Source organism: Trachurus japonicus, chromosome 12 (assembly GCF_045865225.1).
Source record: "Trachurus japonicus isolate A0001 chromosome 12, Traja_1.0".
Classification (NCBI taxonomy): Eukaryota; Metazoa; Chordata; class Actinopteri; order Carangiformes; family Carangidae; genus Trachurus; species Trachurus japonicus.
In genome coordinates this window covers 20214678-20237144 of record NC_140918.1, presented here as the reverse complement: position 1 = coordinate 20237144, position 22467 = coordinate 20214678, and the positions used below count along the sequence as shown (strand labels likewise).

Below are 22467 nucleotides of genomic sequence, written 5' to 3'. Positions count from 1 at the left end.
TGTGTAGTTTGATCTGTCATAAACAAGAGATTACTGGTTACGGGGCACGTTTGTCTCGCTGTGTCGCAGAGATGAGAGCTGGGACACCGGGGTGGCGTCCCAGATCTCGCAAGGTTGATTTTCAGCAAAGAGACGCAATAAGTGACACGCACGTGAAAGAGCCTCCATTCTCCCTCGTAACACGTTAAGTAATTTATTAAACCACCACAATTACTCCAAAGATGTTTAATTAAGGTAAAAATGTAGCATAGTTAAGCTACAAATCCTGCATAGTTTCTCTTCAAGGCTGGAATAGGTAACATTCGTGTCATTCATTATTGTTAAAAGGTGAATACAACCAGTGTATCAGCATGACCCTCATATGAGACAGAGTCCAGTGTTGGTGATGACTGATGAAAATGCCATTAGTCACTTATCTCCTCCTCTTTCTTCACTCATCATCTTTTCATCATCACCTCCCTGTCAGCCTCGTACCTTGTCTCATCAGTTTTAACAGGACCTGTGGGTTAAAGGGGAAAACGGGGCGAGCGTCATGCGTGTGGAGCAGAGAAAGAGAGGGCTTGGTCATACACAGGAAAGGAGGAGTGGGGAGCCACAGGGTGGATGTTTTTGGTGTGTGTGTGCTTGTGTATGTGTGTGTGTAGAGGACAGCCTGCACAGAAGGGGTCTTTGTGGGTGAGGGCATCTGGAGAAAAACGCACACACACACACTCATACACAGACACACACTTAGCCCATGACATCACAGCTTACTGAGCGGCCGGCAGGAATGTTACTGAGAAAGGAGAGGCTTTGTGGAGGAGAGGAAAGAGACGGGAGGGGAGGAAAAGGAGGAGAAGAAGAGGAGGAAAAGGCTTGGCTAGAGGAAACTCCGGCACTCCCACTATCTGGAACAGGACGGACCAAGGCTGGACTGGAGCAGAGCTGAATGGGAAAACGGATACAGCATATGAAAAGAAAACATATTTTGCCTATCATAGAAATTATTGTAATATTATGAAACTGAAGGAGGACAGCTTTTGACAGCATGGATTTACTGCTATCACTAAACTAGACCAAACCAACCGGTACATATAAGAGCAACAGGTGAGTACTCACCCTGTGAAGTTTGACACTTTTGCCTTTTGATATATTTTAGTATCTTTTCTGGTTTATTAGATTATTAGGTTATACATTGTTATAATGAAAAAAAAAGGTGAGAAACAGTGTAGATAAAACTTTATGGCTTTAGTACCATTGCAAAAGACTCTGATCATATCTTTTCACCAGTGTGTTTTGCAACCATTTCAACAGCCAGATAGATCTGTTGTTATAGCTGTATTTTGATTGTATTAGATGAAGTATTGATGTCAAAGTTGAGATCCCGGTGTTGTGAGTCTCCAGATGTTGCAACATTATCCTGAACTACACACTTTGGCCTCAAGATAGAGTGTATTTCTTTTGTTTATTCCAGCTGTTAGGCCACTCTGTCAGCTCATCTGCTGACACAACCAAGCAGATACCTATTACGTGTCAAATTATCCACTTATTTAGTTAATCAGTGACATACCATCGCTGCTACTCAGCATCTCCTCAGTGTTTTGAGGGGATGGATAGGTATGGGATAGCGCTGTTTGGCCTGGGTTCACAATCCAGGCTGTTTGGACATGAGAACACCAGGTTAAAGCAGCCACAGGCTCCAGTTACTACACAGGATCATATTTAGCCAGGAAACAGAGCCGGGAACGTTGACTGCACTGGGTTACACTGGAGTTTAGCGTGTCAGTGTGTACAGTATGTACGTGTCTTTTGGACATTTATCATCAGGCTTTCGTTTTTTACTTTTGCCATGTGGTCCGACCACAGGACCAGGACACACTCTTTCCAGAACGCTGTGACGTGATGTTAAAGGCATGGTGCTCTACATGTGTGTGTGTGTGTGTGTGTGTGTTAAAGACTAGACAGAAACTGAAAGATGGAGCCCATCAGACATAAAGATAGTTCATTTCCAGTCAGGAAGTATTTGGGTGTATTCTCATTCTGGTAAATGCGTTCTAGCTTACAAATCCCCTAGCGTCTCAGGCATGCAGCCCAGGGTGTTTGTTTAGCGTGTCTATGTTTATGTGTGTGTGTGTGTGTGTGTGTGTGTGTGTGTGTGTGTGTGTGTGTGTGTGTTGTGTGTTTGTGATTTTTGTACATCACAGTCAGAGCATAAGCATTTCCAGATGTGATGGGAATGAAGGCAGCCAGCCAATGAGACAGCAGTTAGAACATAAGTCCGTAATAGTTATCTGACTCAGATAGAGTAATTTTATTACCGTAGTTCTAATTACTTTCCCTTGAATCTACTGATCGATCACCGCGCCTTATGATATCAACCTCAACACTCCCTCTTACATAATTAACCTTCACTTGTACCCCTGGGGACATGATGACTTTCGTTTTTCTAAAACTGGTCAAAAATAAATGAAAAAGGGACTACTGACCCTTAAATATAATCCTATCCCAAATCCAGTCATAACCTCAAATATTAGCAGTACAGATTTAATCCAAGAAACTTTACCACTGAACATTGCTTCAATCATAAATGATATCGTCTTTATATAGTCTTCTTGTATCCTTAAACCAAAACCTAATTTAAAATTCACTCTGATCCTACGTCTTTAGCCAAACTCTAGCCAAAGTAAGAGCAATGCTAAACTCAACATCATAATCCTACCCTCGTATAGCTCTGTAAGTTAGGCAGCCAGGGCTGACCTGTCGGGTTTTCCTCAAATTTTCTTCCTTTTTTGGAAAAAAACACCAGGTGGTAGGAGTGGGCATGGGCTGTTCACACTATTAACACTATATTTCACTATTCATGTAAATGTGACATGGGACTTCGATGTATTTACTTGCAAATGGAGATTTTTCAGGGATGTTCAAACACATCATGCAGTGTGTTTGCCTTTTTCCCAGTTACATTATTCTTTTTACACTTCCACACACTGACAGACACATTCTTATACACACACATACACACACACACACACACACACACACACACACACACACACACACACACACACACACACACACTTAGCTCCTTTAGCTGGCCAAGCAGGGTGCACAGTGTCCCTCATCACAAGTATTAAAGTCCGGACCGAGGACAGCGAGTTATGCCTGGAATGCCAGTTCACCTCAATGGGAGTCAGAAACACACACGTGACTACACACCTGCTATACAAATACACACTTGAAAGAACACAGTTACACTTGCATGCACCACTGCACAACTACAATCATATACACACTCAGTTTGTGTGTGTGTGTGTGTGTGTCTGCAGGAGAATAGCATTGCATATGAGACATTCCTGTACTGTAGTACTGTTTTCCTGAGGCAGTAACAGGATATCCTCCCCCTCTGTACTGTCCTGCGTGCTGGACACACACACACACACACACACTCCTACACTCATACATTCCTGCACATGCATAATATACAGTATACACACACCAGGTCAACTGTAACAAAGACAGAAGGCCTCGTGTTTAAGTAGAAGTGACATCTGGTCCTCACATGGTCACTAATATCATTAACAGGGTGAAAAAATCATTTGACTTGTTGACAGGCGGACTGAGGGAGGGTGAGGAGAAAACAAAGAGAAAGTAGAGATGAAAGAAGCATTGAGAAAAGAAGAGTCCAGCAGTTACTGTGAAATTGCTCTACGTCACTCGTAGTGTGGTTTGGCTAAACTCAAAAATGAGATGAAAGTCATTTGTGGCTAACAGTATGATAGTGAATCCAAATGTGCAAAGCTGCACTGCTGAGCAGCCTCACAGACTCTTGGTTTATCTAGGTGTTTGGTTTTCAGTCCTCAAGGCCTCTTTTCATTTCTCCGTAGCCATGGTGAAATACCCAGTCTTTTGTTGTTTAACCCAAACAAATTGCAAATAAATCCTGAAAAACAGCACCTCTGGTGTTCAAACAACAGAGGTGAGAGAGAAACTTAAATGAGGCTGATGGAGATCAACAGACTTGTATAAGAACCAAAATATGACACAGTTTAACTCAAACTCTACATTTGTGAGGTAGAGAATGTGTTTACGCTAATGTATTTATAAGATTTAACTTCACTAGAGAGTAATAAGTTAAGAATTTGCATGTGACTGAGTCAGATGGGTCACAAAATTGCCCTCAGAGAATATCGTTTTTCCCCTCTCAATAGAAAGGACACATGAGGTTATGAAGTGGAGGGGGAGGAGGAGGCAGCACTGAAGTCGTGTTGACGAGTGAGAGACAAGAGGAGGCTTTTTTAAGAGAGGCAGCGTGCTGTAAATCCACCATGTGACCTAACTGACCGTTGTTCCTTCACTTGAACAATCCCAGAGAGGAGAGAGGAACCAAGAGAGGAAGGAAAAGATGTGACAGAAGTGATTCAGCAGAAGAAATCGACTGAAATCTGCCTTTGGTTGTGCAGAAACACCTCATGTCGCTACTTGAGATCAGTAGAAATGTCCATTAATATCACTGAGACACAGTCTGGTAGTGTGTCTGAAGCTTGAGATGTAAGAGGAGCTAAAATGCTGAGACATCCTCCTCATGGCTGTGTGTGATTTAGCTGAACAGTGACCTTATTCACTCAAGTGATCCTCATTAAGTCCACATACACACACGCACGCACTCACATATTACAAAGACTGGGGTCAATAGCTCCTCATGGAAGTAAACACATCCTTAGAGGTGTAATGAGTACAAGGTAATAAAACAGGAAGTCAGTGGACTATTTGTTACAGAAAGGTCAATAAAAACAGGAGTGTGTAGCCTCTCAACAGTGGGTCTGGAATGTGTCGGATAGATAGTTCACAAAGACACAAGGACGCAGGTTCGATCCCTGCATGGTCTGCGTGTCTAACAGTGTTTCCTTTCAACAGGACACTCAAAGGGTCAAAAAACAATAGATGTGTTTTGTTTTATATTATAAAAAGCTAGATGGTTAATGTAACATCTTCATATTGCATTATCTGGTTTATCTGGGTGTAATATACTTTCAGTAAGACGAGAGGGTGAATTTCTGTTTTATTTGTCACAGTAAACTCATTCACTTACACAAGTATGAGGGTCTTTAAACCAAGATGCAGTTGTAATGTTGTGGTCTGTCATAAAGCAGCAGTGTGTGAGTTGCCACCCCCTAGTGGTGGGAACCAATCACAACACACTCCTGCTGCAGAGCTTCTACTCTGTATTACTGCAATGCAGACAGACAGATTTACTGATTGTGTGGGATGTGTGCGTGCGTTGTTTAGAGAGAAAACGAAGATTCTGACCTTTCTGTGCTAAAGACTTGTCATTGATTTCGAATACGAGCAAAATGTTCTTACTGATCAGGCGACAGAGAGTAAAGCTCCTCCAGACTCTGCCTCTGAACCACATGTCTTTGTTTGTTTGTTGACACAGAAATCGTGGCGGGCGGCCGAGGATGTCAGTGACTCAATACCGAGAGAGCGAGCCCTGAAGAGTGTCAGTTTCCAGGAATCGGTCAGCGTTATCACTGACAGGCCTGCAACCATGGAACTGGAGAGCCAGCAGATCCAACATGGCTGCCTCAGCAGCCCCACTAACCGAACCCACAGTGGAGCCAGCGTGAAAGTAGAGACTCCTGACAGTGACGTGGTTCAGGTATGCAAACTCTGAACAAGATCAACACTTTCTTTATTTCTTTTCTTTTCTGGGACTTGCTGGCAAATGTCCACATAGAATACTTTGACATGTGTCCATTTATTTTGGGCTAAGTGGTGATTGCAATGTCACAGTTTAAGGGAATGTTTTTTGTCTCTGTTCTGTCTTTTATTTTTTCAGTATCTTAGCTATATTAACCAAAACAGAGAGGGATTTGCCTCCTTCAGCGCTATTGTAGGAATAGTAATAGTTTGATTAATCTCATATGTCCACTGCAGCAGTTTGATCATTTGTTCTGTTTACAGGAGATCTGTTACCTGGACCAGGTGTTAGATGCAGCCTCTGAAACACCCACCAATGGAAACTCTTCTCCGACAGCCCACGCCAAACCAATCAGCATCGACGGAAACTCTGCGTCCGTCTGCGTGTCAAGCTCCTTTCCTGTCAATCACCAGTCGATCGTTGTGGAAGGGCAGAGACAGACAACGTTCATCCACCAGGACGACTCTGCCGTCAGAACCAACGGCCACGTGCAGGGGGAGGAGTTGGGCAGCGGCAGGGCCAAGTTTGAGCTGAGAGCGTTCCAGGAGGAGAGACGACCAGCAAAACTCTTCACCCCTGGAGAGGAGCAGCAGGTCAGGGTGACGAGGAGACGACCCACAGAGGAGGTAAACAGCTGGCAGATCATGTGTCACACACAGCAGATACAGTATTCACACACATGCTTGTGTGTTAATACACAGCATTCACATACTGTAAATAAACACACACCGATATTTTTGTTGAGACAAATTAGTGCCTGTAAAGTCAAATAGTGGTTATTATCTTTGGCAAAAGTCTGACTGTGAGCTTGTTGTATAATGCATAATCATAGACTGTATATAAAAAGACAATAAACAATATGCATTTGATAAATAATATGCATAATATAGTCCATGAGCCAGACCACCAATCGCAATCGAAAGGGTGGGCAAATTTTTGTTGCTATTTTATTATTCCTATATATGTCCATATTATTAATTGGTATGATAACCTTTGCACAAGAGTAGCTTAACAATATTTATCATGCATTCACTATTTTGACCATAAAAATGCCATATACACCAATTATGGCCATTCTCCGATGTTGCACATTTCATAATTTGTGTGCCACTACTGATGATTTAGAGCACCTTTGCAGTTGCAGAAAGGCCCTGCAGATAATATTTGTTTGCACCACTAGTTGGCGCTAATTCCACTGGGTGCATGAGGGAGCGAGGGGGAAAATCAGCTTTAATACTGCTGTTAGCAGAAAGTAGCAGAGGACTTTTGTGAAATCATATTATACAGGGAACATTTTTAATGGTTTATATATACATCCAAGGTTAAGAAGGCTAAGATGTAGTGAGTAAAGATGACATTAACATTATAGCATGTTACATCCATAGGTTTAGGGTTATTTAGGGGGAACTGGGGCATTGTTCATTAGGCTGACTGCAGAGACGAAGAAACTGTTCTTGTGGTGTGAGGTCCTGGTCCGGATGGACCAGAGCCTTTTGCCAGAGGGGTGGGACTGGAAGAGTTTGTGTCCAGGGTGAGAGGGGTCAGCAGCAATTCTGGCTCTGGTCTCCGGGTCCTGGAGATGTACAGCTCTTGAAGAGATGGGAGGCTGCAGTCGATCGTCCTCTGGGCAGAGTGAATGACACGCTGCAGTTTGGCCTTGTCTCTGGCCGGAGCTGCAGCACACCAGACTGTCATGGAGGATGTGAAGATGGATTCAATGGTGGCAGTGTAGAAGTTCACCAGCATCTTCACAGGAAGGTGAAACTTCTTCAGCTGCAGCAGGAAGTATATCCTCTGCTGAGCCTTCTTGGTGAGGGAGCTGATGTTCTGCTCCCATTTGAGCTCCTGGGAGATGGTGGTGCCCAGGAAGCAGAAGGACTCAACCAGGGTCGCTGTAGAGTCACAAAGGATGACAGGGGGGATGGCAGCTTGGTCCTTTCTGAAGTCCACTATCATCTCCACTGTCTTCAGAGCGTTCAGCTCCAGGTTGTTCATGCTGCACCAGGACACCAGACGGTCCATCTTGCTCCTGTAGGCCGACTCGTCCCCATCAGAGATGAGGCCGATGAGGGTGGTGTCAGCAAATTTCAGGAGCTTGACAGACTGGTGTCCAGATGTGCAGCTGTTGGTGTACAGGGAGAACAGCAGAGGAGAAATCCCTTGAGGGGATCCAGTGCTGATGGTCTGGGTGTCAGAGACATGCTTCCCCAGCCTCACCAACTGCCGTCTGTCTGTCAGGAAGTCAGTAATCCACCTGCACATGGAATTAGGCACATTAAGCTGGGAGAGCTTGTCACGGAGCAGAGCTGGGATGATCGTATTGAAGGCAGAGCTGAAGTCCACAAACAGTATCCTGGCGTAGGATCCTGGGGAGTCCAGGTGCTGGAGGATGAAGTGGGCCATGTTTACAGCATCATCTACAGATCTGTTGGCTCTGTAGGTGAACTGTAATGTAAGGTGGGTCAAGACGAGGCACTCAAAAGTCAGAGTCAAAAGAAGTCAGAGCAACGGGTCTGTAGTCATTAAGGCCTGTGAGCCTTGTCTTTTTGGGAACTGGAGCAATGGCTGAGGCCTTGAAGCAAGCTGGCACATGACAGGTCTCCAGTGAGGTGTTAAAAATGTGTGTGAACACCGGAGACAGCTGATTGGCTCAGTGCTTCAGGGAGGAGGGGGAGACTTATACTCCTTTCCCACTGGCCAAAAAACCCGTTTAAACCCAGAAACAATCGGCTTTTAGTGGCAGAGAGAAAGGCGCACCGACCCGCGTCAACCCGGGACATCTGTCTGACTACCCATTTCTCCGACCATACATTTCTTTATTTTTGCGTCCATTAGTCCGACCTCCCATTTCTCCGACTTAAGTAGCCCTAACCCTCAACCTTACCCTAAACCTAACCTTAACACTGTAGCACTTCTGGGCAGTCGGACTGATGTATGCTCCCCCGTCGACCCGCGTCAAATGACTCGGCAAGAGACGCGGGTTAAAATCGCCTTAAATCGGCCCGGCTCTGATCGGCTTGCAGTGGGAACACCAGACCCGGCTCAACCTGCTAATTTATATGACATTGGGCGTTACGTGACGCCACATCATCGCACCAGTCGCGTCTCACGTAGGCTACCAAAACAAAACTCTGCTTGCATTCAAGACTGGGATTTGATCAAAAGATCAAAGAACACTGACCAAAAAAGATTGAAAAAAAAGAAGCGACAGTCTGTTTAACTGACATGTTGTGCCGCGGACGCCCATCATAAGGCGGCCGCGGCAGACTCGCTGTCCTCCGTGGTGGGCGGCTGGGGCATGACACGGTGTTTCTCACACTGCGAATGAAAGTGGGGCGACTAGTTTATGCTGGGGTTAGACAGACAGACCCGGCTCATTTTGGTCAATGAGAAAGGAGCCAAATGCCGATTGTTAGCGGGTCGACCCACATTTAAAAAACCTGCGTTGACCCGCTGATTTTAGTAGGAACATGGCTAGAGTTTGGGCCTGCAGCTTTGCAGGGGTTCAGCCGTTTAAACAGTCTCTTCACCTCTCCTTCTTTGATTTGATTTGATTTGTATGATGGAGAGAGGTGTGAGAGGTGTGGGGGAGGGTGGCTCTGGGGTGTGGGGCTGTGTAGGTGATCCAGGTGTGGAGGAGCTGTTGCTGATCGATAGCTGGTGGTCGGAGGTGTGGGGGATATCAGGTCTGTCCCATTGTCTTTCTAAGCGGCAGTAGAACTCGTTCAGGCTGTTGGCCAGGCGTAGGTCGTTGACAGAGGGACTCTTGAAATACTGTACTGGCAGTATGCTCCACATTATTTGTGACAGGAGGAGCAAGCTCTTTAGTTGATTTTAATTATGTAAAAAAAATATTTGTTTGTTCTTGTTATTGCATGAAAAGTAAAACACTCTAAAAACGTTGGCTATTTCATGTGTATGTTCTAATTTTTATCACATTTTGATTCACATATTCCTGAGGTGAGTCTATTATTATTAATAGTAGGGTCTTGATAAAAGGGAAAAACATCCTTGAAGTGATTTAGGCACCCTGAGTGGTCAACAAACAGCATAATACCGAACAAGCGCTATACACAGTTTTCAAGTTTCCACTCTACCGGTCCACCTATTCAACACATGATAACCACCACTAAGCTACCTGTTTGCAATGGTTATCATGCCAAACTGTTCACTAGAGATGTCTACCAAGTCAAAAAAACAAACTAGAAATTGCCCACCCGTTCGATTGCGGGAGGCCAATTTTGGGGTCTTGGCTCATGGACTAATATTGATGCAAACTGTTTTGTTAACACTAAAATCAAAAGTTTGTCTTATAAAATGTAATTTAATTTAATTAGGGTCCGGGCAGCGCAGCTGCCAGGACACTATTGTATTCCTAGGAATTCTTCTTCTTCTTCTTCTTCTTCTTCTTCTTCTTTCTTTCTTTCTTTCTTCTTCCAAGGAAGTCATACTTCCCATGGGCGAAGACTCACCAAACTTTGCACAAAGGTTCAGTCCCATGCCAGATTCACTCAACTCCAAGGACATGTGCCCCCCCCCTCCTAGAGGGGGCACAATAAGCGTTTAAATTTAAAAACTTTAAAAATTCCTACCAAACCAACGGTAGATGCTACAGTGTTGAAACTTCACCACAATGTAGCCTCAATACTGCTGAAACTTTTGTCAACTTAAACTTATTACAAATTATGAAGTCCATCACTCTGTTTTTTTCAATAACTGTAAAACTTTTAAAATGTATCTCCTCCCACAATTTTTGCTCAATTGTCACCAAACTTGCTACAGAGCATCTCCAGACCGTCCTCCACAAAACTTGTTTCTCGGATTTTTGATTAAGCAAAAATTGAGCCTACAGTGCATGAAAACGTTTGACTGTAAACAGTACTGTAAACATATACCATCAAATTCTTGCTAAATACATTTTCAAACTTCCTGAAAAAAAATGAAAATATTCTGGAGTCATGGTTGATGAAGTTTGGCAAATATCAGAATTTTATCTCAAAAACTGAATTTTCTAGAACATTTTGAATTCTGCTCTCATGGGAACAACTGCAGTCAATGTGAGTGTGGAATTTATAAACATCAGATTTTCTCTTATGAAGCAAAACACTTATCATTAAAAACAAATCACCAACATTTCCATGCTGTCAAGATGCAATTTATGTATTATCAGATTTTTGTTTAGATGACTGAATTTCTGACTTTTGACCATTTCATCACAACAGCTGCCCGGGCACTGGCTCACCTGAGTGGATAAATGAAGCTACACAGCAGGTCTCACTACCAGCTAATTAGCTCAGCGAGTTAAGAGCTGATTCTTGGTGTCAGAGGCTGTGGGTTCGAGACCCAGCAAGGGTCATGATGATGATGACAGATCAAAATGTCACATGTCCTCATGCTGTTTTGCTGTCTAGATGCAATTTATGTATTAACAGATTTTTGTTTAGATAACAGAATTTCTGACTTTTTGACCATTTTTGAAATCTGCGTTCACAACAGCTGCCCGGGCACTGACTCACCTGAGTGGATAAATGAAGCTACACAGCAGGTCTCACTACCAGCCAATTAGCTCAGCGAGTTAGGAGCTGGTTCTTGGTGTCAGAGGTTGTGAGTTCGAGACCCAGCAAGGGTGATGATGATGATGATGATGACAGATTGATATGTCAGATGTCCTCAACATGAAATACAAGACAATTGTCCTAATGGTGGCATCACAGCAAGCCTCTAAGTTTAAAAATCCAAATAGCTTGGACTGGACCATGTGCAAAGGCTCCTAACATCTTAGATTCATAGTAGATGTTTGACAAATACATATCATTATTTTACCTCAAAAACGGATTTTTCTTTTTACTGAGGTTTCAAATCTGCCTGCACGACAGTGAATGGCTTACTCAATTTGTGAAGCCACTGTTGTATGCCACTTGTCAATTAGCTCAGTGCGATAGACAACGGTCTTTGGTTCCCGAGGTTGTGGGTTCAATCCTCAACTGATGCAAATTGAACATTATAAGGTCAACTGTCTAGTCTTCCTATTCTCCTGTTTGTTGCTCAGAATTGCCTAAATTTGCCCAAAAGTAGCCCGGACCCGACCCATCGCTGCGCAGCAGCTATAATTTCTTTTCCTCTTTCTATTTATGTAACAATTCAGCACAAAATGTGGAAATAAGCACAAGTTTATCCATAGTGTGGAATGAAAAATGCACAAAGTTATTTTAAAGCCCCTGTACGGAGCTTTTAACTGGATACGCAAAAGTCTCTGGTTTCTGCTGATGTGTCTCTGTTACCTACAACAGCAAATGAGCCCATCAGTGTGAAGATAGGCTATTTCTAAGTAGTCTAATTCTATACCTCTGGAAGGCATGGTCGGGTCGGACCACTGACGAAACGATACCAATAGATACATTACGCTAGCCTCGTAAACCAGCCTCTCGCGGAAGTGCATTTCATTTCATTCTGAGGGAGAGTCTGGCCTCATCCCCATTCTAAGCGTTTGGACTGAAACCCTCAGAAGGCCGAGCCAATCAGCGTCGCCTGCTGTGATTGACACAGCACATTGGCCAATCAGGGACCGACTGGTGCAAAGCCCCGTCACTACACCAACTTGCTGATTGGGGGTTGTCTGTCAACGCTACTACCAAAGATATTAAACCGCCTTTGCTACTACTCCTGCCCAGCTCCCGCCCACCCCAGACGCTTAGAGGGGGGATGAGGCCAGACTCTCCTGAGAAATGAAATGAAATGCATTTCCGCGAGAGGCTGGTTTACGAGGCTAACATTACGCTGCTAAAAAAAGAAAAAAAGCAAGTCCCGTCTTCTTTCCGACATTTCCAAAATAAATCTACACGCGCCGGCCAGACAAACGTTTTCATGACAGTGGGAAATGCAGTCTTCATTCCGCCGCTTTCGTCCACAGGGGCCGCCAAAATCAACACTAAATGAAAAGTCTGTACAGGGGCTTTAAGGTACACTCTGTTAGTTATATCATATGTCATGTTCAATCATAAAATCTAAAAATACAGCCTCAAGGGAATCATTTTGAAACTGTCCTAACCCGAACCTGAGGACATGCTTTGACAGACGTGCTCAAAAGCTTAGCTGTGGTCATATTTTCCTCATAGATAAGGAAGTCATAACCATTTAGAAGAAAATTTGATTAAGTCAATTGATACTGGCAGTGGACTCTAGTTACAAATACCAAACATGCATAGATGTTTTTTTTCCTGTGAATTGATATGTAATGAAAAGCTGATCCTAATGGCTGATTTCTTTGTGACAATCTTATTCATATGTCTCTGTCCCTGTCAGGTTCAAGAGTTGGAGCGTGAGCGCCAGGAGCTGATCAAAGACCAGGCCGTGAAGAAAAACCCTGGGATCGCCCAGCGCTGGTGGAACCCTCCTCAGGAGGTATTTTCCCATTGAAATCTCTGTTTTCAATTTGAACTCCATTGCTCCCCGAAAAAAAAACAATTGACTGATTCTTCTGGTCGGCTCATTGATTCTTTCAAAGGTTCCATTGGAAGATCAGCTGCAGGCCGATAAACTGGAGTCTCTCAGGAAATACCAGGAGAGAAAACAGCAGAAACAGACTCACCCTTATGTATATACACAGGTAACATGAGGAGATATACCAACCATGATGCACAGTATGAATGAAGATGTTGTTGAGCTTGCATGTCTTACCTTAGGGTGATTTGTTTTTCTATTTTGCTCAGATTCTCAGTACCCACCTCTCTTCTCCTAACGTTCCACTATTCTGTCTTTCCATCTCTATTTCCAGCTGCAGGTGTCAGGTCCTCCCACAATGATGAGCCCTGGGTCAGAACTATCCAGGAAGGAGGACATTGTGGAGAAGCAGATCGACTTCTCGTCTGCCAGGAAGCAGTTTCTGCAAGGGGAGACCACCAGGAAGGACATAACCCCTCAGATATACTCCGCCAAACCTTTCACCAAAACCGTAATCAGGAGCAGCCTGGGGAGCAGTGACTTTGTCGCCGAAACCGGAGAGAGCCATGTGACCTGGTCCGACGAAGGCATCGGCGGAGAGTTCACGTGCGCGCGAGCCGTGATGACAATCCTGCGCGAGGAGGAGGAGGGGAAGGGTCATTTTCACCCCGAGGAGTCTGACTCAGGATTGGACGAGTTATCTGTCCGCTCTCAGGACACGACCGTGTTTAGCTTGGACAACGTGTCCGACAGCGGGGCTTCGCTACCCCCTACCCCGTTGCCACTCACACCGGTGTCACCTCCCACCCCCCAGCCCACCACGCCAGTCAACGGGCAGACCGGCGGTGGTCCCACAGAAGACGAGCTGGAGTTCCATGCCGGGGTGCTCGTGCAAAATGCCATACAGAACGCCCTCGCTGCTCAGAATGGAGAGGAGTGGCAGCCGTCTGAATTTAACTCTTCGCAGCTCAGCACCCCCGTGTCTCCATCCTCTACAAGCAGCCCAGTGCCAGTCTCCCCTGTGTCTTCCGGCGGAGCTCCGAGTCTCCAGTCTCCTGTCTCCTCCAGTCCTGCTCCATCCAACCCGTCCCCTCAGCCAGACAGACGGCCAGAGGTCAGAGTCGTTTTCCAAGAGAATCCCGCTGAGCCGCAGCAGCAGCAGCAGCAGCAGCAGCAGCCGCAGCTCCAGACGCCTTCTCCTCCACCTTCTCAGCCCGTCTCACCTCCACAAAGACCTAAAGACGGAGGCCCCAGGATCAAAATCCAGTCTTCTTACGCCAGAGCGCTCGCCTCCTCCACCCCTGCTCCGGCCCCGGCTCCGGCTCCCGGCTCGGCAGCGCCCGTCTCCAGGCCCACCCCGGTCTACCGTCCCCCTTCTCCTCCAAGCCCAGAAAAATCAGAGTTCAGCTACTTCAGTAAATACTCCGAGGCAGCAGAACTGCGCAGCACGGCGGCGACGCGAGCCCCCGAGGCGGAGGCGGCGAGCGGACCGTTCCGCCTGCGCTCCAAGAAGCAGCGGACTCTGTCCATGATTGAGGAGGAGATCCGAGCGGCCCAGCAGAGGGAGGAGGAGCTGAAGAAACAGAGGGAGACGCAGCCCGTTGTCGTCGCCCGCCCCAGCCACGCCGCCAGCAGCGGTCACGGGCCCGTGAGGACCGGGATGCGGCAATCCACCATTACCCCAGCAGATAAGATGAAGAGTAACAGTCTGCCAAGTAGACTCACGCTGACAGCAAGGACCGCACCAGGTCAGTGTGTGTTTTAATGATCCCTCTATTATTAATTGCCATAAATCTGGTACAGACATTCATGCTTCCCTCAAGATAGAATATAATAGTTTCATTGAACACCGGTGGCACCTTCTCTACAGCAAAGTTTTCATTTCAACTACAAAAATTGGGTGTCATTAATGTTATTATTTACACCGACACTTGAGAAATGAAATGTGTACCAGTTGTACAAAGATAAGCTTTACTAAACCACCCATGCTCAGTGTGATCCTTTCCAACTAACATGTCTATCTGTGTATTTGTGTGTCTGCAGGAAAGATTGAGAAGATTCGACCTGCGCCACCTGTCTCACCCTCGCCTTCAGAGGGAGCCCTGTCTGACGCCGGCAGCGAGGACTCTGGAGGATCAAGACCCAAAAACTTCATGCAAACACTTATGGAAGATTATGAAACACACAAGGTGAAGAGGAGGGAGAAACTGGAGGACAACAGTGTAAGTATTACACCCCAGAGAAAATAAAAAAAAGCAGCACTTGTTTTAACACAAAAAACCAAAAGGACTGAAAACACAGGAAATAAAAAAAGTTAAGGTTAGGGCACAGTTAGATCTAAGCAATGAAAAACCTTTCAACTTCTTCAAGAAATCACAAACAAATAGAGTAAAATGCCATTTGTTGAGCTCTTGTTTAAAGTCTGGCCACAGAGAATATGGAACAAAAAGTGAAAGTAGCACAAAGGTGACTGGTGACCACAACTTTTGACACTATTCTGCCCTGTGTCGAGCTTCATTTGGCTTTGGTAGTGTCTGAGTGGGTGAATGCCTTGCTCCATGATGTGTTGCCATGAACAAATACTGTACAACACTACGGGACTTTCCCAGTTGACATGGAATAGAAAGTAAGTCAGTGTCACAGGGGGATTTCTGTCCTTACTCCATTGTATATTATTTTTGTGTAACTGAGTTGATCTTTTAATCCTCATTTTTTAAGAATGAGTGTTCAAAATAAAGGTCTATTATATATATATATTATTATTAGGTCATGGAAGAATTGTAACATTTTACATAATTAGAAAGTGATCATATCTTCATGTCTCACATGTTTAACTCATTCACTAAGAAATCATATACTGCAAAAAACAATATGTCTTATTCATGTTATTGTGGTCATTTGTTTTCAAGATATTGAACTGAATGTATCTTGAACTGATCATTTTGCAGCAGGCAGTGTGTGATCGTTGCTGATGTTTGTTGTTGTTTCTCCATGATGACATCTCATGTGTTGACTTTGTGTATTGTTGCCTCTCTCCTGCTGGTCGGTCAGTATGCCCGTTTGCTGCTGGCTAACGAGGTGACCACTGAGGTACCTGCTTCATCCGAAACCTGCTCAAACCGCCTTAACTGACAGACCTGGGTCAGACTGTACTGAAGTCTCCTTTAATCTAATACATACCTGTGTGTATTTTGTACTGTTACAGTTTAAGAAATATTGATTATAGTCATAGATTAACATATAATCTAGGCCCTAACGTTAGGAAAACAATAGTTAGTTTTATATTACTGTTTATTCAGGGTGATGTGAATATGATTACAAAGCTGTTTGTTTTCATGAGGTTTACTTCAGTTCAACCAAGAGAGAAGGGAAAGTTCCCAAATACAGACGAGTCCCAGCCGGATTTCTTGTTCTCCATTGAAAGTGCACTTTATAGATGAGTCAACATTAAGACACACTAACTGTGACGTGTCACTCGGTCTCTTCCAGACATGACACTGGTGCAGAAAGTATACATGGGGATGTATTATTTAGTTTGAAAAGCAGAGACTGAGCAATTTCCGTGAAAGAAACCTAAAATGTTTTCACTCTGATCCCAGGTCTGCTTGTGGTCTCACTGCTGTATTGTTCTGCTCTGTGGTGTCGGTGCTGCATGTGCTTGTCCTGTGATTTGATGTGATCTTTGATCCCTCCCCCATTGCACACGTTTCGTTTATATATCTAATATATAAAGTACAGATTAAAACAACTTCAAAAATATTCCAAATGAAATATGTGCACAATTGATTGATAGATTGTAATAGGATAAATAGATAACGGTAATATACTGTAGAAACCATCTTATGTGAAGGTCTTTAGCCACAATGTCAGACCTCAGCTACCCGGAATCCACCTCAGCTTCACTGTGTTCATTACATTACAAAGAGCACTTCCCCATTCATGAAGATGGGTTCATGTGTTCGTATGAGAGTGTGTGTGTGTGTTCAGCATGTGTGTGAGGGAGAGTAGTCAAGGAAAGAATTTATGGACCAGTTTGAGCATGAATTTTTTCTTGTGAAGGAGTAAAATGGCCTTTGTTTTTATTGTCAAATGTTGCAGGCGCGCTTCATTTGGTCATTTGTCTTAAAATCTTTGCTGCAGGATGATTTAACCAAGCGCTCCCTCAGTGTTTGACAAACACTGCATGTCATATTGAAGTCACACTGGTGTGCGTTTTGTGATTGTGATTTGTGTTCCCTTGAGCTTGGAAAAGAAAAGCATGGGTTTGTCTGAACTGTTGAACATGAACGTTGCTTCCATCTGATTGGCTGTTGTTTTTTTTACGTTCGCCAGGTTCTGGAGGCCACTCGTGTCACCAGGAGGAAAAGCGACATGGCGCTGAAGTGGGAGGCCGGCATCTACGCGAATGAAGATGGGGAGGAAGAAGAGGAAGAGGAGGAGGAGGAGGAGGAGGAGGAGGAAGAAGAAGAAGAGGAGTAAACAACTCATTTTAGAGACAGTTAAGGGACTGAGGAGAAAGAAGAGGATGAGAGAGAAGAGGTTGACGAGACTGAAGGAAAAATGCAAACAGGAGAAGAAAGGACAAAGGAAGGAAACAGTATTTATTTTACTAATAGTATTCTGATGATCACATGACCCCGCATCAAGTTGTGATTTTTGGACCTGAGGATTGAAGTACAGTACGTGAAGAGACTGAGTATGTGAGAGACATTTGAAGTGTTGTGTGAGTTTGATGAAAAGGAAAAAGGACAGCGACGCAAGAGACACTTTGAAAGGCTTTTTTTACGGTGGTTAACGAGCGTTCTGCAGAAGTTTATATGGAACCGAGGGATTTTACCAGTGGGTAGACGCTGAATGATTTAAATATTCATAGGATTTTTTTTTTTTCACTTATCTGCAATTTTATTGTGGAAATATGGGCTGAAGATCTAAAGATTTTATTTTGACAGGTTGCCTGAGACTTGAAGATGATGATGATGGTTTTGGCAATATGTGCTTGAATATAATAACCTTGGGCATCTTCACGATTGAATGTGTGGCAAAGGTTTGATTACCAACAGGAACAGAAAAAAAAAGATCCTGAAGACAAGCAGGTGCGTGCAGAGTGACTGTGGAGAAACTGACTGAAAGTTGCGCTAGAAAGGAGAACGAGGCCTCATCACACACTCAGACATGTTTTCTGTAAGTTCAGAGTCTTTACTACAGGGAGGCTGGGATGTTTTCCTGCATTGAAGCCCAATGGGGGACTCGAAAGCATCACTCTCAGAACCCGTAAAAGTTTTATCTTCTGCATCCTGCAGTGCCACAGTACACCACAGTACAGCTATAACAGACATTTTGGCCAGAGCCTCAGCATCCCTTCCAAGCATCTGTGTTAAATCTTAAGTGCCGACCTGAGGGTCAGCGTCCTTGAATCATTAAGTGCTCGAGAGGGAAATCTGCAAAACTAGCATCAAGGTGCAACTTTGCCTTAGACCTGTCAGTAAGTGTTGAATGCACGATAATGTATGATGTATCTTATCTTCTTCTATCCTGTATAACTACAGTTTCAGTAGAGCTTTAGAGACAATAAGCAAACCACGCTAGATAGTCTGTCTACAAAACACTATCCTACAGATGGAAGGAGACAGAGGGGGGGAGGAGAGGGAGGTTAACTACAGGTCGTGTGTGTATCACTTCAGTCAGTGTGTGTGTGTGTATTAATGAAAGGGCTGGGTCAGGGGTTTTATATTCTAAAAAAAAAAAATCACTTATTTTACCTTTGCTGGCTACGCCGCTTTGTTGACCTGTGCTTGATGTAAGCAGTTGTTTTATGTATTATACTGAGGTAGGACTGTGTATTTGATATATTGAACATGTATGTTGAGATTCCAGTGGGGCAACTGCCGTCTAAATACTATACCTTGCTAGCTGAGGATAAAGTTTGATGAGAAATATTGAAAAAGCTTTTTATAAAAAAAAAGAAAAATTGTTATACCAAAACAGAATGTTGTTACTTAGAGAAAATACAAGTCAAGCCTAAGCTTTTAGGTCTATTTAAGAAGTACTGATTATGTGCGCATGGCATTACACTCCTCTCCTTACCTGAGACAAGCACACAACAAACAGCAAAAAGAAGGCAACAGACTATCAGTACAACAGGCCGAACAGACTTCTGTTCACCTCTACGTCACTAACATACTGGAAGTTTGGGTTGTCTGTTTTTTTTTACTGTATATATTGTGAGCTTTTGATTTCGCAGGATTACGTGATTTTCTGTTTTGTTAAACTACGGGCAATACAGGCCTCTGTGATTTTGACGATACTGTGGACCGTCCAGGTGTTAGGAAACAAGGTTCAGCTTCAAAATGAACTAATGAACACTAAACGTGCTGCGGACACAGTCGGATTAATCCAAGGAGGCCTATAGGAGTGTCATGAGATGAGGACTGAAAGTAGAGATGTAGAGAACGGTGTTTCTGAACCACTTTAACTGAAAAGTAGCTAAATTGTTCTACCTTTTAGTCTTTTATTTTGAAGCCTTTGAGATTTTATCCAGCATTTAGGATATCAGGAGGTTGGTTGTTCTCTGTAAAAAAAAAAACCAAAGCTTACAGTTGCGATCACCAGTGTGTCCTGTCCAAGTGTCCTTCAGTGAGGCGCCGACCTCTGCGTCTGCTCACACACTGAATAAGAAAAAAAACCCTCAGACAAAAACGCCTGAAACACAAAACATACACTGAGGTAAACTTGCACAAAATATGAAAACAGAAATTGACGGGGCACATGCTAACCCCCTGAGAATAAATCACCTGTGTTGTATTTATTAGGACAGCCCTGTGCACGAGGTCAAATTCCTCTTGGCTGGGAATGTCATGCCGATGTGCCCATTTCCCCTCGGAAACTAAAAGAAAAAACTCACAGTGATTCAACAGAATCATCCTTGTTCTTGTTTTATACACTTTTAATAATAATATATATGAAAATGGAAAAAAAAAAGTATTTAAAAGACTGGTGTAGAGTGAGAAATACAAAACAAAGTGTCACTGATACTGATTTGACAATAATTTTTGCCACACACACAAAAAAAGAAGAATCAATCAGACAATAAAAGCACTTTTCACACTGGTGTTCATGATTTCCCGACGACAAAGACAAATCCAGATCCTTAGTGATGAGTGATTGTTTTACAGAGGCCTATGGTGTATCTGAGCTTTACTCACAGCACAATTTGAGTTTTCAATAGCAAGAGGCGATGTTTACTGTAGCTGCTGCAGCACACTGTAAACCTGTGTCATTGCACACAGGCACACACGTGTATGCTTTAAAGGACGCCATTACCCCCCCCCGCCCCCCCCAAAAAAAAAAAAAAAAAAAAAACCTGTTGGAGTTCTCATTTAGTAACACTTTTGGAAAGATTACACTCATCATGCACACTCAGAGGAGTTACAATTGTGTGATTTATTATTATGGTTCTTATGATTATTATTATACATATTATTATTATTTGTTGTTTGAACTGATGGTGCAGAGATGATTTATTTATCATTTTAAATGCTGGTAGCTTGTATTCACCCTGCAGAAGCAGCCGGCTTCAGTGTCACACTGTCTGTGTGTGTGACAAAGCATTCTCATCATACAGTATATAACCTCTGTCCCTATGTTAACCACTTGTATGCTCATACTCTGCTTTGTTATTTTATAGCACATGTAAGGCTCACAGTTATTAGACACGTACTATACATATTATGAATATTTTCTCATTAAAAACAAAACATGCAGATGTTGGATTCCTGAGTGGTTCTTTTTTCTTTTCTTTTTCTTTTTTTTTTTTTTTACACATGCTTTCACTTTGGAAGTCACTGCACTGGCACTGACGCTCTTTACTGTCTGCCATGTGGTAACATACCAGTGTGCAGCATCCTTTGTGAAAGCAAACTGCGGTTTAGTGCATTAATACAGTCAGTGGCCCTGAGAATTCAACCCACTGTACCTGAAGGAACCACATGCAAAGACACAAACACGAACAACTTCATCAATTTGACAGCACACACTGCTAAAACTTGGGGACACAAACAGTGATGTACTGTGGGGTGCACTTTTGTTCAATGCTTCTTGACTTTGATACCGTTGGAGAAAGAATAAAGGTCCAAAACAGGTCCGAAAAATACTCATCAAAATGTCTAAATAACTTAAAAATCTTTAAAATAACTGGGATGGACAGAGTTTGGTGCAGTAGAGTTTACCACCCCAAGAAAATGGAGCCAGTTCTAAATCAGACCGAGAGCGGTTTCCTCCTTTCCTCTCCTTCCTCTTTCATACCCAATAAAAATAATGACATAAACTTTCTTTTATGCAAACTCCGCCCTGGCCGGTGAGTCCTTCCTTTGATTCTGTGTCATGCACAGGATTCAAATTAAGTAGAGTTGTTTATTTGTGCTGACTCCACGAGTCTCTAGCCACCCGTAGGCTGTATTATTAGAAATTTAATCTAACTGTCAGTTTGAGATACAGGTGGGGCAACCATTTTGGTGAATGCACACGGTAATCTTTGGTGCTTTGGTGTTTTTTACAAGCTCTGTGCAGGTGTGCATAATGCTTTGATGGTTTTCAGCCTTATGGCAGATTTATATTCCACTTGGCCTACATTTTCTACCGCGAGTTGTGTGTTTTCTTTGGCTAGAGTTCTACTGTAGGTGCTTCCCTACTGCCTGGTTTTGCATTAGGTGCTCTCACTCCCACTGGTGTTTAAAAATGAGGTTAGTTCTTTGGTGTATTATAACATCTATATCAGAAAATAGAAATATAATTGTAGATATTTATGTAAGGTTTGCCTCTTTAGCAATTTTTTGTGTCCCCAGAAACACTCAAGGCACGTTCATAAACATAAACATGTGTTTTCTTATGTTCCAGTGCACTGAGCTCTCAGGGCCACACATTCAAGTGTGTCCTGGACATGGATGTGGTCCTGGATTACTTTTTTCAGCTCAAACATCAGAAAGATCATCCCTCAAAACAACAAATACTCAACTAATCTCCATTTCTGCTGACGCAATTTCGACAACTTCCCCTTTTCTGTTAGAGTTCAGCCATGTGTTTGATCAACATGTAAAATCTCGATCCAGATGAACATGTTAATGCCACAGGGGCTGGGTGTGACCATGTACAGTATTATATTATGGTGTGACTGCGGTGCTTTCCCAAATCTCAAACACACACACACACACACACACACACACACACACACACACACACACACACACACAACTTTCAGTTTCATTCCTCCTCATCTTCCACGAGCCAGTTGAACACGTGAGGAAGAGGAGGAAGTGGGCGTGGCACGCGTTTTCTTCTTCCTCAGTGATGCC

The 22467-nt window shown here is 43.5% G+C and overlaps 1 protein-coding gene across 2 annotated transcripts in view; it reads left to right on the top strand.

The window, feature by feature from the left end:
* The window catches only part of palm2akap2 (PALM2 and AKAP2 fusion), a 109626-nt gene extending 89487 nt beyond the window's left edge, over positions 1–20139 (top strand). The window contains exons 10-17 of one of the 2 annotated variants that reach the window (XM_085793813.1): positions 5417–5638; positions 5944–6306; positions 12983–13081; positions 13185–13286; positions 13455–14868; positions 15164–15342; positions 16172–16210; positions 17453–20139. In XM_085793813.1, coding sequence (XP_085649939.1) covers positions 5417–5638; positions 5944–6306; positions 12983–13081; positions 13185–13286; positions 13455–14868; positions 15164–15342; positions 16172–16210; positions 17453–17599 — 2565 coding nt within the window. In that variant the 3' untranslated portion in view covers positions 17600–20139. The remainder of the gene's footprint in view (positions 1–5416; positions 5639–5943; positions 6307–12982; positions 13082–13184; positions 13287–13454; positions 14869–15163; positions 15343–16171; positions 16211–17452) is intronic. The other variant, XM_085793814.1, reaches the window with a different exon arrangement.
* The last annotated feature ends 2328 nt before the right edge of the window (positions 20140–22467 follow it).